The sequence below is a fragment of the Balaenoptera acutorostrata genome, chromosome 4, assembly GCF_949987535.1.
Source record: "Balaenoptera acutorostrata chromosome 4, mBalAcu1.1, whole genome shotgun sequence".
In the NCBI taxonomy this organism is placed as follows: Eukaryota; Metazoa; Chordata; class Mammalia; order Artiodactyla; family Balaenopteridae; genus Balaenoptera; species Balaenoptera acutorostrata.
The window spans coordinates 103,189,481-103,208,333 of record NC_080067.1 but is presented as its reverse complement, the minus strand read 5'-3'; the positions used below and the strand labels follow the sequence as shown (position 1 = coordinate 103,208,333).

General features: G+C 35.8%; 1 protein-coding gene across 5 annotated transcripts in view; it reads left to right on the top strand.

Annotated features, from left to right (window-relative positions):
• The window catches only part of TFG (trafficking from ER to golgi regulator), a 36,904-nt gene that overhangs the window by 12,797 nt on the left and 5,254 nt on the right, over window positions 1–18,853 (top strand). For 2 of the 5 annotated variants that reach the window (XM_028163838.2, XM_028163825.2), the window contains exons 4-6: window positions 1,526–1,672; window positions 9,237–9,404; window positions 13,797–13,925. In XM_028163838.2, the coding sequence (XP_028019639.1) occupies window positions 1,526–1,672; window positions 9,237–9,404; window positions 13,797–13,925 (444 nt within the window). Of the gene's footprint in view, window positions 1–1,525; window positions 1,673–9,236; window positions 9,405–13,796; window positions 13,938–18,853 lie in introns of all 5 variants that reach the window. The other 3 variants (XM_007164024.2, XM_007164023.2, XM_007164025.2) reach the window with 2 other exon arrangements.

The window sequence follows — 18,853 nt, the reverse complement described above, 5'->3', positions numbered from 1 at the left end:
GTTAGATGATTTTGGATAAGGTTCAAGGAATGGGGCTTTGGTGGGGGTAGTGAATTGAGGCTAAAGCTGTGATTGGTAAAACTGCGACAGTCACGCATAGTTAGCCAGGGATGTTTGGTCATTTTTGTGGTTTGGTCAACGATCTTGTTTTTGTCTAGTTCTCACATGATAATGGACTGGCTCTCTTTTTTGTCTTGAGCTATCACAGTCCCACAGTGATCTTTTCTGATTGTTCGTGTTCTTTGTCTGTTTTTTAAATTTTTAAAAATTTTATTGAGATATATTTGATGTACTGTCAGCGTTTTCTGAAATTGTTTATGTTCAACAAGAGAACACCACAACCTACCTGTCAGTGCCACGCCAGCTTCTAGCAACACTCAAGCCTGTCCTACAGTACTGGGCCAGTTCTTAGCTGTCAGGAGCTGCTTTTCTCCTTTTCAGCTATTAGAGAAAAACAGTAATACCCAGTAAAAGCCAGTCATTGATACAGGTAGATTATATTTGAACTTCCTCATAACTATATAGGGAGTATGTAAAATACTGTTGGATTGTCTTTTAAAAGCTTATATTGGTGGTTTGATGTTTGAAACATATTTTACAAAGAATCTCACTGAACCTTTATTTTCAAATAGATTTCTAATTTGGTGCCTTAGGAATTTGTATATATGTATACTGACAATGCATAAAAAACATTTGAGTTTAGTTTAATTTTTCAACTATCTTGAGGTTTGCATTCAGAGCCTTGTGAATTAATAAATTAAAAACTTTTAAATTAACAATCTCAGTGGTGACAGTCTTTGTTGCTGGATGAAGGATTCTTTATTTTTTAGTCAGCTGAAAGTCATTTGCACAAAATGGGTAATTAAATGAGGTAATATTGCCTTTGTTTAAAAAAAACAATGATTATTGAATAATCTGACTTTCTGTGGCTAATGTGCTGCTTTTGAAGTAACTACTTTGAAGGACAGCGGTGATGGGAATTTATGAATTCTGCATTTTTTTTTAATAGGTTACTTTTTAGGTCAGTTATTTTAGGTAGCTAATTTTTCTTTTTTTTAGGTCAGAAGTAGGCAAGAATGATAACAAACCTACAGTCATTGTACCTTTAATAAGGTGTTTATTGAATATTTTAAGGCTATACAAGAATTGTGTGAAATAAAATGAGCTTTTGAAGGTACATAATTTCTATTAAAAATATATTAAAGCTTTCTGTATTTTTAATTTATTTCACTGTAGTTGAATTCTTTTAATTAACTTGTTTTGTTTTGTTTTACCATTATGGGTTGTAAGCCATAGATCTGGCATCAGCAAAGACTGATGAATATTTATTTTTTCCAAAAATTAGTAACTAGCAATGAAGAATCCTTTCCTTAAAAAGTTATTTGAATGTCAATAGGTATCTTGTTTGATTTTGTTTAACTTTGTAAAGAAGTTATTTTGGTTTTTCCTTATTGCATATTATTCTACTGATATCCTTGTTGAAGAATATTTCCTAATTTTAAGAAAATTAATGCTTTTATTCCAGTTAATGGCCAACCAAGACCCCTTGAATCAAGTCAGGTGAAATATCTTCGTCGAGAACTGATAGAACTTCGAAATAAAGTGAATCGCTTATTGGATAGCTTGGAACCACCTGGAGAACCAGGACCATCCACCAACATTCCTGAAAATGGTAGACCATGAAGTCATTTTATTCTGATTTATCCTTTTTATATCTTTTTGCAGATTTTTTTTCTAACTCTTCTTCAGCAGGAGTAGGATGGCACCTGCATTGTCACCCTTTCTTATTCCTGCATCTGTGCTAATATTCATATCTGTGTTCCCAAACCTGGCCGTTCATTAAGATTACTGGGAGATTTTATTATACCAATTCCTGGATCTCATCCCAGACCTCTTGGAGGGCAGGGCCCGGGGATCCCATTGTTAAAGTGCTCTCTGGATGATTGTTTTACAGCTAGTCTTAGACTCCTGGGTTTATGACATAGGTTGGTTTTCAAACCCCTTTGACTCTTGAACCCTTTTCAATGTAATAGTTAACTAATGAACCATAGTAATGGAAATCATTTCATGAATTTTATGTGATATATGAAGTATTAATAGTTTCAAGTAAAAAAGTAATCTTAGATTAGTACACTCAAATGGTGTATAGTTTATCTTAAGCACAGTGTTCATAATATGCAAAGAAAAATGTATTTTTTTCCATTTTACATATGACATGTACTATTTACATTAAGATAAAGCAAGGTTTATTGACAAATTTGGAACTGAATATAGTTTGGGGACCAAATATATTATAAAATATAGACTGAAATTTAAGTATGTGTTGAAAGTAGATTTTAAAAGACTTGCTTTCCTCAACTTTTAATATTAGATGTTGCACTTTAAAAATAAACACTTTTTAAAAAATAATTTTTGTGTTTGCATATAAGTTTCACATGCTTAAAACTGTCCATATTGTGAAATAGTAGTATTTTATAGACTCTGGATGACTGGCTGTAAGGGGCTTAATAGAAGATAGTTTTGTGGAAAAGTGGCATTGTATAATCCCTTGCAACCTTTAGATTCTGAGATACTCTCTTTTTGGCCCCATTTAAATTTTGGAGTTTTGTTTGATTTAGTTAAAGATGCATTATCCGTCATTTCCCTCTTCCTCCAGCCATGTGGAGTTGTGTTAGTGGTAGATGGCTTGATAAATATTTGGTGATTGATTAGTAATTTCTAGTTTCACTTCCAGATTTCAGAACATATTAAAGAGATGTGCTGAAATACTACAGTGAGATCCTTCTGGCCTCCTTATGGTGAAACCTTTTATATTTCAGGTCAAAGCAAATGGCCTTTTCTGAATCCTATCTCTCCAAACAAAAATCTCCAATTTTAGGTCAAGGATCTGAAGAAAACTTTTGACCATTTTCCCAGAAGAAATCATAGATGCTGATACAACTACATTTGCATATAACTTGAAGGAGTTAAAGCATCTGTAGAATATTATGAAACTTAGATCAGAATTCAACAAGTAGAGCCAGTACTGTGCAGAAACCTACAGTAGTCTATATTCTGCTCTAAGGAATAGATTTGTAAGCTTTTTGGTTTTGGTGAAACAACCTTTCTATTCACTTATTTCTCTCCACATACTGCTTTTCTTTATCAGTTTATTTCCAGGTGTTCATATGTTTTATTGTTAACATCTCACCTATGTTAATGGAAAAGATGTTAAAAATTGGTTTCTTCTCTGCATCTTGGAAATTATATCATGTATTATTTCTTTATGTGGCCATCCTTCTAGTCATTGTGTCCTATCCGAGTTACTTAATGAACTGAATAATACATTCTATGCTTTTTTTCTTTAATTAAATTAATTAATTTTCATACAGCAGGTTCTTGCTAGTTATCTGTTTTATACATATTAGTGTATATATGTCAATCCCATTCTCCCGGTTCCTCCCACACCACCTCTTTCCCCCCGGTATACATACATTTGTTCGCTATGTCTGTGCTTCTATTTCTGCTTTGCAAATAAGATCATGTATACCATTTTTCTAGATTCCACATATATGCGTTAATATACGGTATTTGTTTTTCTCTTTCTGACTTACTTCACTCTGTATGACAGTCTCTAGGTCCATCCACGTCGCTACAAATGACCCAATTTCATTCCTTTTTATGGCTGAGTAATATTCCATTGTGTATATGTACCACATCTTCTTTATCCATTCATCCGTTGATGGGCATTTAGGTTGCTTCCATGACCTGGCTATTATAAATAGTGCTGCAGTGAACATTGGGGTGCATGTGTCTTTTTGAATTATGGTTTTCTCTGGGTATATGCCCAGTAGTGGAATTGCTGGGTCATATGGTAATTCTATTTTTAGTTTTTTCAAGGAACCGCCATACTGTTCTCCATAGTAGCTGTATCAATTTACATTCCCACCAACACTGCAAGAGCGTTCCCTTTATTCCACACCCTCTCTAGCATTTGTTGTTTGTAGATTTTCTGATGATGGCCATTCTGACTGGTGTGAGGTGATACCTCATTGTAGTGTGTTTTTTTAAAATATTTATTTATTTATTTTTGGCTGTGTTGGGTCTTCGTTTCTGTGCTAGGGCTTTCTCTAGTTGCGGCAAGCGGGGGCCACTCTTCATCGCGGTGTGCGGGCCTCTCACTGTCGCGGCCTCTCTTGTTGCGGAGCACAAGCTCCAGATGCGCAGGCTCAGTAGTTGTGGCTCACGGGCCTAGTTGCTCCGCGGCATGTGGGATCTTCCCAGACCAGGGCTCGAACCCATGTCCCCTGCATTGGCAGGCAGATTCGCAACCACTGCGCCACCAGGGAAGCCTCCTCATTGTAGTTTTGATTCGCAGTTCTGTAATAATTAGTGATGTTGAGCAGCCTTTCATGCACCTCTTGGCCATCTGTGTGTCTTCTTTGGAGAAATGTCTATTTAGGTCTTCTGCCCATTTTTGGATTGGGTTGTTTGTTTTTTTAATATTGAGCTGCATGAGCTGTTTATATATTTTGGAGATTAATCCTTTGTCCATTGATTCATGTGCAAATATTTTCTCCCATTCTGAGGGTTGTCTTTTTGCTTGTTTGTAGTTTCCTTTGCTGTGCAAAAGCTTTTAAGTCTCATTAGGTCCCATTTGTTTATTTTTGTTTTTATTTCCATTACTCTAGGAGGTGGGTCAAAAAACATCTTGCTGTGATTTATGTCAAAGAGTGTTCTTCCTATGTTTTCCTCTAAGAGTTTTATAGTGTCCGGTCTTACATTTAGGTCTTCAATCCGTTTTAAGTTTATTTTTGTATATGGTGTTAAGGAATGTTCTAATTTCATTCTTTTACATGTAGCCATCCAGTTTTCCCAGCACCACTTTTTTTTTTTTTTTTTAACATCTTTATTGGAGTATAATTGCTTTACAATGGTGTGTTAATTTCTGCTTTATAAGAAAGTGAAAGTGAATCAGTTATACATATACATATGTTCCCATATCTCTTCCCTCTTGTGTCTCCCTCCCTCCCACCCTCCCTATCCCACCCCTCTAGGTGGTCACAAAGCACCGAGCTGATCTCCCTGTGCTATGTGGCTGTTTCCCACTAGCTATCTATTTTACGTTTGGTAGTGTATATATGTCCATGCCACTCTCTCACTTTGTCACAGCTTACCCTTCCCCCTCCCCATATCCTCAAGTCCATTCTCTAGTAGGTCTGTCCCAGCACCACTTATTGAAGAGACTGTCTTTTCTCCGTTGTATATCCTTGCCTCCTTTGTCATAGATAAGTTGACCATAGGTGTGTGGATTTATCTTTGGGCTTTCTATCCTGTTCCATTGATCTATATTTCTGTTTTTGTGCCAGTACCATATTGTCTTGATTACTGTAGCTTTGTAGTATAGTCTGAAGTTAGGGAGTCTGATTCCTCCGCCTCCATTTTTTTCCCTCAAGATTGCTCTGGCTGTTTTGAGTCTTCTGTGTCTCCATTCAAATTTTAAGATTTTTTGTTCTAGTTCTGTAAAAAATGCCATTGGTAATTTGATAGAGATTGCATTGAAACTGTAGATTGCTTTGGGTAGTATAGTCATTTTCACAATATTGATTCTTCCAATCCAGGAACATGGTGTACCTCTCCATCTGTTTGTGTCCCCTTTGATTTCTTTCATCCATGTCTTACAGTTTTCTGAGGACAGGTCTTTTACCTCCTTACGTAGGTTTATTCCTTGGTACTTTATTCTTTTTGTTGCAATGGTGAATGGGATTGTTTCCTTAATTTCTTTTTCTGACCTTTTGGTGTTAGTGTACAGGAATGCAAGAGATTTTTGTGCATTAATTTTGTATCCTGCAATTTTACCAAATTCATTGATTAGCTCTAGTAGTTTTCTGATGACATCTTTAGGATTATTTGTGTATAGTATCATGTCATCTGCAACAGTGACAGTTTTACTTCTTCTTTTCCAATTTGTATTTCTTTTTCTTCTCTGATTGCTGTGGCTAGGACTTCCAAAGCTATGTTGAATAATAGTGGCGAGAGTGGACATCCTTGTCTTGTTCCTGATCTTAGAGGGAAATGCTTTCAGTTTTCCACCATTGAGAATGATGTTGGCTGTGGGTTTGTCGTATATGGCCTTTATTATGTTGAGGTAGGTTCCCTCTGTGCCCACTCTCTGGAGAGTTTTTATCATAAATGGGTGTTGAATTTTGTCAAAAGCTTCTTCTGCATCTATTGAGATGATCATATGGTTTTTCTTCTTCAATTTGTTAATATGGTGTATCACATTGATTGATTTGTGTATATTGAAGAATCCTTGCATCCGTGGGATAAATCCCATTTCATCATGGTGTATGATCCTTTTAATGTGTTGTTGGATTCTGTTTGCTAGTATTTTGTTGGGGATTTTTGCATCTATATTCATCAGTGATATTGGCCTGTAATTTTCTTTTTTTGTAGTATCTTTGTCTGGTTTTGGTAGCAGGGTGATTGTGGCTTTGTAGAATGAGTTTGGGAGTGTTCCTTCCTCTGCAATTTTTTGGAAGAGTTTGAGAAGGAAGGGTGTTAGCTCTTCTCTAAATGTGTGGTAGAATTCACCTGTGAAGCCATCTGATCCTGGACTTTTGATTTTTGGAAGATTTTTAATTACAGTTTCAATTTCATTTCTTGTGATTGGTCTGTTCATATTTTCTATTTCTTCCTGGTTCAGTCTTGGAAGGTTATAGCATTCTAAGAATTTGTCCATTTCTTCCAGGTTGTCCATTTTATTGGCATAGAGTAGCTTGCAATAGTCTCTTATAATGCTTTGTATTTCTGCAGTGTCTGTTGTAACTTCTCCTTTTTAATTTCTAATTTTATTGATTTGAGTCCTCTCCCTCTGTTTCTTGATGAGTCTGTCTAAAGGTTTATCAATTTTGTTTATCTTCTCAAAGAACCAGCTTTTAGTTTTATTGTTCTTTGCTATTGTTTTCTGTTTCATTTATTTCTGCTCTGATCTTTATGTTTTCTTTCCTTCTATGAACTTTGGGTTTTGTTTGTTCTTCTTTCTCTAGTTCCTTTAGGTGTAAGGTTAGATTGTTTATTTGAGATTTTTCTTGTTTCTTGAGGTAGGATTGTATTCCTATAAACTTCTGTCTTAGAACTGCTTTTGCTGCTTCCCATAGGTTTTGGATTGTCGTGTTTTCGTTGTCATTTGTCTCTAGGTATTTTTTAATTTCCTCTTTGATTTCTTCAGTGATCTCTTGGTTATTTAGTAACGTATTGTTTAGCCTCCATGTGTTTGTGTTTTTTTATGATTTTTTCCCTGTAATTTGTTTCTAATCTCACAGCATTGTGGTCAGAGAAGATGCTTGGTATGATTTCAATTTTCTTAAATTTACCAAGGCTTCATTTGTGACCCAAGATTTGATCTGTACTGGAGGATGTTCTGTGTGCACTTGCGACAAAAGTGTAATCTGCTGTTTTTGGATGGAATGTCCTATAAAATACATTCTATGCTTTATTTTTATAGATGGTTGTAACTTATTTTTTTTCCTCTCCTGTACTTAGATTGCTTACCTATTTTATGAAATTTCCTAAGCTTCTAAGCTCTTAGAACATATTCTGATTTAATAATCTCAAGAAAAAAAAAAAACATGAAATAGGCCAAAAAGATACATCAGAAACTGAAAGTTTGGTTCACCAAACAAAACTACAACTCAGCTGTCAGTGCTCTTTAGAATGCTGTGCCTTGCCCTCACCCAGAAACATATAGCTGCCTATGTTTTTCAGCACTCTACCTCTGTAATGGACTCCTTGGACTCTTGCTTGGACATTTGGTTTCCTCTATGAGGCAGATGATGTGTAGGCCACCTTAAATACTGGATTGACCTGTAGCAGTAGCTCTGCAGTAGCTACTGGAGCAAGTAGTGGACTAGTGGACATATATTGTGTTTTCTGGTGAATGTAGTTTGCCCTAAGTGGAAGTATGCATAGGTAGTGGAAGGTAGCAGTGTGAGGGGAAGTAATCATAAGATTGGTGTGATGTGCTCTTGGGATGTGGCCTTGGAATTAGAGGAGGGAAATTGGTGAGGAAGGTGGGTGACTGGCAGACTTATTTTAAAGGAGTAGTTACAGAAGCTTTCTTGCAGAAATTTAGGAAATATTAATGTAACTAGAGGGATGATAGGAATAAATGAGAGCTGTAAGCCCATGTGTGCTTATATTCCACTTAGTCCGTGCATTTTTTCACAAGATAAATTTGGTCTTGACCACAGAGATGATCTAATAACTGATGTTCATTTACTTGGTTGGTGACAGAAAGGAATTGATAATTGTCTGTTATTTGAGTAAGTGGTTAGCAGTATTCTTTTAACTTGTTTCGTTTTCAGTTTTTTTAATATGTTCGCCTTAAGTTTCTATTTATAAAATGTAGGTTATTCTTGAACCCCTTTTCTTTCACAAGGTAGTGTAAATGCCTGTTTAGTACCTTAGTATCCTTAGAAGAAAAGCATGGTTTAAAACTTTTCCTGCTCATAATGTTTAAAATTCTATTTTTCAAAATATTTTATTATGGAAAAATTGAAACATATACAAACGGAGGCATAATACTATAATGAATTTCATGAACCCACACAGCTTCAACAGTTGTCAATTCATAGTATCATGCCATCTATACTCGCACACATTTCTACCCCTCCCATGTTATTTTGAACAAATCTCAGACACGTATCTTTTTATCTGTAATAAGTAATAAGTATTTTAAAGGAAGACATAGTAAATTAAAAGTATGTATTGGCTTGAGGTTTCCATGTACTTTAGTAATGAACCAGAAGACAAGTAAAAATAAAACATAAAAGTTGATATCATAACTTTAGTTAAGCTTTTTTATCCTTTTAGAAAATAAAGCATTAGTGCACAGTATGAGTCTGATACTAGGATATAGGTCATAGGTCTTCAAAAAGAAGGGTAGAAATGTTTCTGTCTGTAAAGGTGCTTGTATTTTTTTTTCTCATCTGATAATTCTTAGGGAAGGACATACATAATAGCTTTTCCAAAAAATTTTATCTATTTTGCATTTCTTTTTGACCTTTTTTCCTGATTTTACAAACAAAAATATAAACAAGTACAAAGAAGAAAGTAAAATTATCTATAATCCTATTTTCAGAGTTACCCTCAACATTCCAGAGTATGTGCACTTATATATTTTGCTGTCATATATTTTTTAGGCCTTACTGAGTATAGATAAAAGAGAAACAAGTTTTTGCTTATTTCTTTTATAGATACTGTGGATAGTAGGGAAGAAAAGCCTGCTGCTTCTGATTCTTCTGGGAAACAGTCTACTCAGGTTATGGCAGCAAGTATGTCAGCTTTTGATCCTTTAAAAAACCAAGATGAAATCAATAAAAATGTCATGTCAGCATTTGGCTTAACAGATGATCAGGTTTCAGGTAAGTTAGTGCCTTCCTCCCATCCTTTATTCCCCCTCTCCTTCCTTCCCTTTCCTTCTTTCCTTCTTTAATGGAAGATAACTTGGATATGGTGAAGTGCTCAGATCTTAAGAGTTCAGTTCAATAAATGTTTACATATGTATATACCCTATGTAAAATACCAACAAGATCAAGATGTAGATGATTTCCAGCACCCTGGAAAGCTTTCTCATGCCCTCTCCCAGGCAATAGAACTGTCCTCTTTAAAGAATAACCTCTGTTGGTTCAGGTAAATTTTATCAGAAGTAGAATTCAGAAGGTTTATTTTTTTAAAAATCTGAATCATTTATAATCTTATTTTAGATGTGTTGCTGGATTTAAATTATATTTGATATCTTATTCTTTCTTTTGATCTTAAATTAAGGCAATTTAAATGAAGATTTCTGGTTTAATTTAGTGTAGAAACTGCTTTTATTTGAATGTTTTTAACCTTAAAACAGCATCTATACTGTGCTTTCTTTTTATGTTTTGGGCATCATTTCTTCAACATTTTTTCTGCTTTCTCTCTTTTGGGATTCCAGTTACACGTACACTGGAGAGCTTGATTGTCCCATGGCTGTCTGAGGTTCATTTTTCTTCACTCTTTTTTCTCTCTGTTCTTCGGATTGGATGATTCCTGTTGATCACTCTTCATGTTCACTGATTTTTTTCTACCATTTCCAATCTGCTGTTAAACCTTTCTAGTGAATTTTACCTCTCAGTTATTGTGCTTTCAGCTCTAGAATTTCCGTTTGGTTCTTTTTATAGTGTTAGTTTTTTCTGTTAAGATTCCTTACCTTTTCATTCATTAAGATTGTATTTCCCTTTAATTTATTGAAGGTATTTTTATTTAATTCTTTAAAATTATTTATAAAGCTGCTTTGAAATGTTCGCTACATCCAGCATCTGGGCCTGTTTGGAGTCAGTTTCTTCTGCTCTTTCCCTCAGGGAAAACTGAGTATGGGTCACATATTCCTGTTTCTTTGCACATCTGACAGTTTTTGATTGAAAACTGGACATTGTGGTTAATATGTTCTAATAACTTGGTATTCTTCAGTCTAATGCTCTCCCAGCTGAGCTATTTCAGCAAAGACTTGGGATTCTTTTAGGTTCTTGTGAGGATTTTTTGTTACTGCTGCTCTAGTATTTACTCAAATTACTCCTTCTTCTTCCTCCTGGATTATAGCAGCTGACAGCTCTGCTAAGTCCTTTCAGCTCTAGATGTGCTGCTTTCTCTTCTGTGCCCTCTTGGTGTCACCCTCTCCCCTCCTACCCCCATGGTCAGCTGGGGGTTTGGGACTGAGCTTATACTCATATTTTAGGTCTCATTCCTTCAGTGACTCTCTTACCCAAGGGCTTTTCCCCTCAAATTTCTGGCAGCTTGACCAACCATGAAGTTAACACTGGTTTTCTGTGGTTGGAGCTGCAGAGGTTGGGGTTTGCAATTCTCACCTGTTGTAAGTCCATTGGGGGTAAGCTCTTTCTTGGTGTCTGCTGACATTTGGCTGACCTCCAGTCATTTCAAATAGTTGTTTTCTTCAATTTTGTCCAGGTTTTTAAGTTATTTGTGGGAGGTTTTACCTGATCAGTTTACTTTGCCATTATCAGTAACTGGAAAGATAGAAAAAGAAAATTAGTACAAAAAATCCTTTGAGACTTTTATGGGATTATTTATTAAAGAGAATTGTGTGACATTCTGAAAAAGAGAGGCAAATACTTGTATATGATGTATGTTCTTGGCAAAGGAAGACATCACATAAGTGGTCCATCTGAAAAACACATTTTTAGAGCAACTGAAATATGAGTTAATATTACAGCTTCTTAATATTTAAGACTTCAAGATATGCCAGATAGAGGGAGTAAATAGTTATATATGAAGTCAGGCTTAAAATTTTTGATTAGAATATAGTATAGACCAGACTAATATGATTACTGTGATTCATATTATATTTGAAGACCATTTTTCTGGTAGCTTTGTATGTTGAAGTAGGAAAAACTGTACACATAGAAAATGCCAGGATACTTTGTAAAGTTACTCAGGTTATGATGTGAAAAACTTGGCTACAGCAGTGAATGTGTACATGGAGGGATGAACTATTATGTTAGGAAGAGCAACATTAACTAATAGCTTATGTACAAGGAAGAAAAGAGGAGTCAAAGTAATATTTTTTTAGGATAATAACATAGTGTCTTTGTGTTATCTGTGTTATGCTTCTTAGGAGGGACATGTGTATGTATTTATTTGTCTACATGTTGATAAATATCAGTGAAATGGTGGTACGCAGGAGCGACTGTCTGTTTTACTCTGGCAGTCATCAGTTTCTCTTGCATTACCACTACCATTATCCTAGTTTAGGTTCTCATCAATATCTGGACTATCAGCTTCCAACTATGTGCCTCTAATACAGTGCTAAGTTCTGGGATATACCAGTGCAAAGGATAGAGGTTTGGCCCTCAGGGAAATTAGTCTGCTAGTAATAGCGAGTACTTATGGGGAGCTTTCTAAGTGGTATTCACTTTTGTAAGCTCTTGCTGTATAATCATTTTTTAATCTTCATTTTTAATATATTTTATTAAATATATTAATATGTTTAAATAATGTTTTAATATATTTCTTTTTTTAATACTTTTTGTTGAGGTATAGTTGATGGTACAATATTACATAAAGTTTCAGGTGTACAACATAGTGATTCACAATTTTTAAAGGTTATACTCCATTTATAGTTATTATAAAATATTGGCTATATTCTCTGTGTTGTATAATATATCCTTGTAGTTTACTTATTTTATATATAGTATTGATAGTTTGTACCTCTTAATCCCCTACACTTCTTGCCCCTCCCCCATAACCACTTTTATAAGTATTTGCTATAAGCTCTTATTAACTCAATCCTTACAGTAACCTTATGAAATAGGAATTAGTATTTCTTTTGTACAGATGAGGAAACTGAGGCACAGAAAGAGATCAAGTAACATGCCCAAAGTTACACAGCTACTAAGTGGCAGCATTAGGATTTGAACCTAGGCAGTCTGGCTCCAGAAATTGTGCTTTTAACCATTCTTCTATATTGCCCAAACAACAAGACCTTAAAGAAGTAAACATATCTATAATCTACAGTTATCTTCAGAATGTCTTTTTTGCCTGTTACAGTATTGGAGCTGTAGCAGATTCTCTCCATCTACTCCTTTGTTCATGACTTTAGAGGAATTTTGAGTGGTTCCATGTGTAAGAGAGCGAGGCCTTGTGAGGCAGACGGAAGGAGTCAGAAAGGGGCCTGGCCAAAAGAGCTCCAAGTCTAAGAGGGAAGGTGAGGCCTCTTTAGAAATACAAAGTAGAAGTTGGTAAGGGTCTTAATAAAAGTATACTCCATAGAAGTTCGCAAGTGGAGAAAAGTACTTATGGGTGAAGAAGCCTTACTAGAAGTGTGGAGTTATAACTGAGTTTTAAGGAATGTTTATTTAGATATGTGAAAATGGGACAGTGAAGGGAACAGTGATTAATGAAATGGAGGCAGAAAAAGTATTAGATCTATTGGGGGAATAGGGAATAGGTTAGTTTAACTGAAGGGGGCATGTGAGAAGAGGAATGGTGAGAAATGTTTGGACCCTTGAATACCAAGCTAGAGGCTTGAACTTGATTTATGGGCAGTGGAGGCCCATTGAAGAATGAAATGAGGGCTTCCCTGGTGGCACAGTGGTTAAGAATTCACCTGCCAATGCAGGGGACACGGGTTCGAGCCCTGGTCCAGGAAGATCCCACATGCCGCGGAGCAACTAAGTCCGCGCACCACCACTACTGAGCCTGCACTCTAGAGCCTGTGAGCCACAACTACTGAAGCCTGCTCGCCACAACTACTGAAGCCTACACACCTAGAGCCCATACTCCGCAACAAGAGAAGCCACCGCAATGAGAAGCCTGCGCACCGCAATGAAGAGTAGCCCCCTCTCGCCGCCACTAGAGAAAGCCGGCACGCAGCAACAAAGACCTGACGCAGCCAAAAATAAATAGATAAATAGATAAATAAATTTATTTTTTTAAAAAAAAGAATGATACTTTTGGTTGATCTAAAAATAGATTACATAAAGTGGTGGATATTGGTATCGCAGAGGTGAGTTTTGGTTTTTGCAGGGGGAGTTTAGGACTCAGGAATGTAGCACTCCACACTTTGTAGGGAAGGATTTCCAGTTGTAGCTTTGGATTCTTGAGAGCTTGGAGCAAAGGAAAAAAGTATATACATCAGTATATAAGGCTGCATTTGGGTTGCGCTTATTCTATAGTGCTTTTATTTTTAGTCTCTTAACCAAACTTATTATTGAGCTTGTTGGGGACAGGTCTTGTATTAGAAACTGAGCTGACTTTTCATGACCACCCAGGGCCACCCAGTGCTCCTGCCGAGGACCGTTCAGGAACTCCCGACAGCATTGCTTCCTCCTCCTCTGCTGCTCACCCGCCAGGAGTTCAGCCACAGCAGCCACCATATACAGGAGCTCAGACTCAAGCAGGTCAGAGTGAAGGTAAAATAGAGCTTAGAGCACACGTGCGGAAAGGTACATGTGCAGAAACGTTTATTACGGCATTGTTGGTAACGGTGAAAAGCTTACATGTGCATTCGCGCTATGAACACGGTTGTAAAAATTTTTGATGTACTGACATAGTATACTTTTGGGTTAAAAAAACCAAATAGAACAATGGTCAGGTATGCTTCTGATTATTGAAAAGGAAAAAAACCTAAAAATGTTTAAAGCATAATATTTAGGTGCTATTTTATTCCCTTCTCCCTTCCCCTCTTGCAACTGTGTATTATTTTTGTAATTTAAAAAATAGAGGTAAAGCATAACATTAGTTAAGTAGTTTTATTGAGAGATAAATAGCCGTTTATATTTTTGTACAGTTAGCAATATGTTTTTCGTGGAAAAAGCAATGTATTTTAAATCAGACTTTTCTTCTCTAAATGATGTGTTCTCAGAGGAGCAGTTTAATCTCTCTGGGTTTTTATATTCTCCCACCGTAAATTGTGAAAATTGGACTAAATCAGTGGTTTTAAAAGAGGGTCTTTAGTCCTGAATGAAATAGAACTTAAAAGCTCAGTATTTAAAACAAGTAAGGGATCACTGCCATTGTTGAAGGGGACTGAGGGGCCGCAAGCTCAGGACAGCAGACACTGAGGTGCCTCATTGAAACCCTTGGAGCGCTGCAGAACGTGGCCTCGGGGTTACTCATCTAGGGTTCCTTCTAGATGTTAAAATGTTATTTCTTTGAATTGCCCATGCTTGTTAGGCCCTTTAAAGCCCTATGTTTTACTTTAAAACAATCACCAGGTGGTGCTCTATTTGCGTAAAGGGGCCAGGTGGTGTGACAGGATGTATTTTCAGCACGAGAAGCAAGTGACTGAGTTTATTAATCACATTAAAACAAACAAACCCTCCAAAACAGTCTAAAATGAACCGAGCACTTTTGTAATGGATTTCTAATTATTCTGTGGTGGTACTTTTTAGGTTTGTCCCATTGGATGAATGATAGTGATAGAGAGTAGCAGGTGGCATTTTGCTGATAAATGAGTGGTTTGGGAGGAATTTCTTACTGCTAAAGCCTCTTCTCAACCAACTTCAGTCATAGTCTTTCCTTTGTACCAAGATGCAACTGCCAGAACTGGAATAAGCTAGAATTGAGGCAGATGTGTCTGAAACAGGGAGGAAGAAGCAGAGTTTGGATATGATGGGAGTTTAATGGCTATATCAGATGAACTAACATCTCTTTAAAAAAAAAAAAAATCCCATTTTAAGCCGTGTATACTGTTGTAGGATGACAGTTGGAAGGGTAATTGTACCAAATAATGTTTGCTGTTCACTTATAAAGGAATGGGATTTAAGGCTCTGCTAACAATATCTCAAATTATTCTATCAGGGGTTTGTTTTAATGGAAAATTTATTTTCAAATAGGTAAAACTTTAATAATATAAAAGGATATACAGTGGAAATTAGAAAATGCTGTTTCCCACTTCTGACTCCCAGCAACCAAGTTCCCTTTTCTAGAGGCATCAGGTTGACACCATTTGGTGTGAATTGAATTTCTTTAGGGTGGCATTAATTGTATTCCTTCCTAAAGCCGTTACTTTTTAGTGTACATTAAAACATTGTAATGTACATTGTAATGAAAAATTTGTACAGTTATTAATGTGACATCAGTCAATAGATTAGCATTGTGGAGGTGAATCTCTAGATCAGTGCTATCTAAAAGAAATACCATGGAAGCTACATGTAATTTAAAATTTTCTATTAGCCACATTAAAAAAGTTTTTTAATGGTAAAATTAATTTCCATTATACATTTAATTTAATCCAGTATATCCAGTGTATCAACATGTAATCATTATTAAAAAGTTATTAATGTTCTGCATTCTGGTTTTCATACTATATATTGGAAATCTGGGGTGTGACATCCATTTGAAACACTTCAAAACACGTACAGCATATCACAGTTAAGACTGGCCACATTTCAGGTGTTTATTAGTGGTCATATGTGGCTAGTGCCTATTGTATTGGATAGCACAGCTCTAGATTAATGTATCAGTCATTTACAGATTCCCAGGGTGAATTACAGGCTACTTTAATGAATACTTTTTGACTTATGATATATAATGAGTCCCTGGCATCACCAGTTAGTTAGATCAACTGCTGGTTATAATTTCAGCAGAATAATCAACATAAAAATCTACTACTAATAATTAATAATAGCAATTTCTTAGAATAGAATATGAAATAATCTAAAATAAATAATTCTGAGTTATTATTTCAATTCCATAAAAGGGACCTTGGATTTGTAAATTTTCTTCCCAAGGATTTTAGTCTTAATATGTTGTTCAGTTAAAAGGATCAACAAAATGTTAAGCTTCATGAAAAGAAACAGAATGGACAATATTATCCTTTTTCACCTAAGGCAGGTGCCTCTGTTACTGGAAAGCTGTGTGCACTAGAGTAGTTGCCAAAAACATAATAAAAAAGTGGCAAGGATACAGAAAAGAGCACTAAAAGTCATCAAAGGCTAGGAAGTATTGCTGTTTGACAAGCTAAAAAGGTGACAAGGATATAATTGAAACCTGTAAAATCATATGCCAATAAAATGGATAAGCTGAGTAGACTTTTAAAGTAGCTTTTATTATGTAAATTTTGAAACATGCAAAAGTAGAGATAGAATAATCAAATTCTTCATGTTTCTGTCATGTGGCTTCAACACTTACTAATATTTTAGCATTCTTTTTTCATCTGTCTTGCCCCCTCCACTCCCCTCTTTTCACTCAATTATTTTAGTATGCATGTCTAAATGATACTCTTTTCTTTTTAATGTAATCACTGTATCATTATTATACATAATATTGTGATTCTTTTTTTTAAAACTTTACTGAATATGGTTGATTTACAATGTTGTGTTAATTTCTGCTGTACAGCAGAGTGACTCAGTTAGGCGTATATATATTCTTTTTCATATTCTTTTCCATGTGGTTTAAGTGATTAAGTGATTCTTAATGTCAACACATTATATTTGAATTTCTGTAGTTGTCTCATAGTTACTTTATTACAGTTGGGGGCTTGTTCAAGTTAGGAGTCTAACAAGGTTCACATTTTCCATTTGATTGTGTGTCTTAAGTCTTTTTTTTTTTAATAGCTGTCAACCCTACATGTTTCTAAAGTCAAAACTATGTATGTTAATTAACTATTGCTATGTTAACAATTTACGCCAAAACATAGATGCTTAAAACAACAAACAGTTATTATCTCACAGTTTCAGAATCGGGGATCTGGGAGACCCTTAGCTTGGTGGTTTTTGCTCAGGTCCCTCATGAGCTTACAGTCATCTGAAGCTTAACCTGCACTGAAGGGTTCACTTCGAAGATGACTCCCTCACATGGTCGTTGGCAGGAGGCTTCATTTCCTCACCACATGGATCTCCTAGGCTGCTTGGGTGACCTCATGACAGGCAGCTTCCACCAGGGTGAATGATCAAGACAGTGATAGGAGATGGCTGTCCTTCATGACGTGTCCTCGGAAATGTCATTGTCACTTCTGCAATATTCTAATGATATAGAGGTCAGCTCTATTCAGTGTGAGGGGACTACACAAGAGAGTGAATACTCACGTGTTTATTGCTTGGTCTCTGCTAATTTTTGTATTGTGGAGTTAATCTTTCTAATTTCTAAAACTATGAAGGATACCAACCCCTTATCATACGCTGTACATGTGCAGGAGTCACTGAGGGTCATCATAGAGGCTGGCTACCAATCTGTGTCACGAAGTGTAGGCCTAGAAGCCTCACCATTACTCTTTGCTTCATCCTAGTCTCTTTCTCCCTAGGTAATATGTTTTATTGCTTTTACTTTTTTCTACCATTGATTCTTTCTGAAAATACAGTACACAAAACGTAGCTTATATATTTTTTTCCCTCAGATCACAGCTTACTCTAAACTCTGTTGGCACCTTGCCTTTTCACTTAATATATCCTGTAGCTCTCTCCTTCTTCAAGTATGTCAAGTTGTTCTTCCTTGTTTACAACTGAACACAGACTTCTTAATTTTCAGAATACTCTGACAGAGAGTGAGAGTCCCGTTTTGGACTTGAATGAAGTGTATTTAAAATAAGTAAAAGAAATACTTTGTAGAGATAGTATTTAACCACAGGGTCGGCATTTTCACAATGAGTTCGAAGCAGATTGAGAAAAAAATAGAGCGTGCACTTGCTTTAAGAATTGTTGTACCCTGTCATTTTTTTATTGAGGAAAATGATTAGGCTTTTTTGAGTGGGAGATCCTTAGGCTCACTGGCAGCAGTCTACTACATGGAGCTTTAATCTCAGACTTCTTGGTGATACCTAAGTTAATGTTTATATTAAATGAGATAACATGTACAAAACTCCTTTTAAGCTAACGCTCTAGAGTTATGCCTGGGTTCTGGTGATGGTTCTTACTAGCTGTGATGTATTGACTCCAGGTAAGTTGCTTAATCTTTCTGTACTGAAAAAAGGATTGCTAATGAGGTTGATTTTTTTTTCCCCTATGTATTCATAGTGTGTTCTTTGCTCATTTTTGTATTGTAGGGTTAATTCTTCTGATTTCTAGGAATTAGAACCCACTGTCAAATGCTCTGCATATTCCTCCCCTTTGATTATATTTCTGTACCGGATTCTGGTCACTTCTGTTCTAAAATTTAGTTATGAAATACGATCTAGGATTAAGGCAGTATCTTCTAAAAGGTGGTTAACTTCTGTACTACCTTTTGTGCTATCGATAAATCTTGAACCATTAAGAAAGCATTTAAGAAACTTTTTGTCAGTTTTTGGTTGTATTTGTGAAGAGGATTAATAGCTTAAAAATAGTTAAGCAAATTTTATTTCTATCATAAAAAGCATACCACTGCTTGCTAGGAAGTAATCCGACTATCA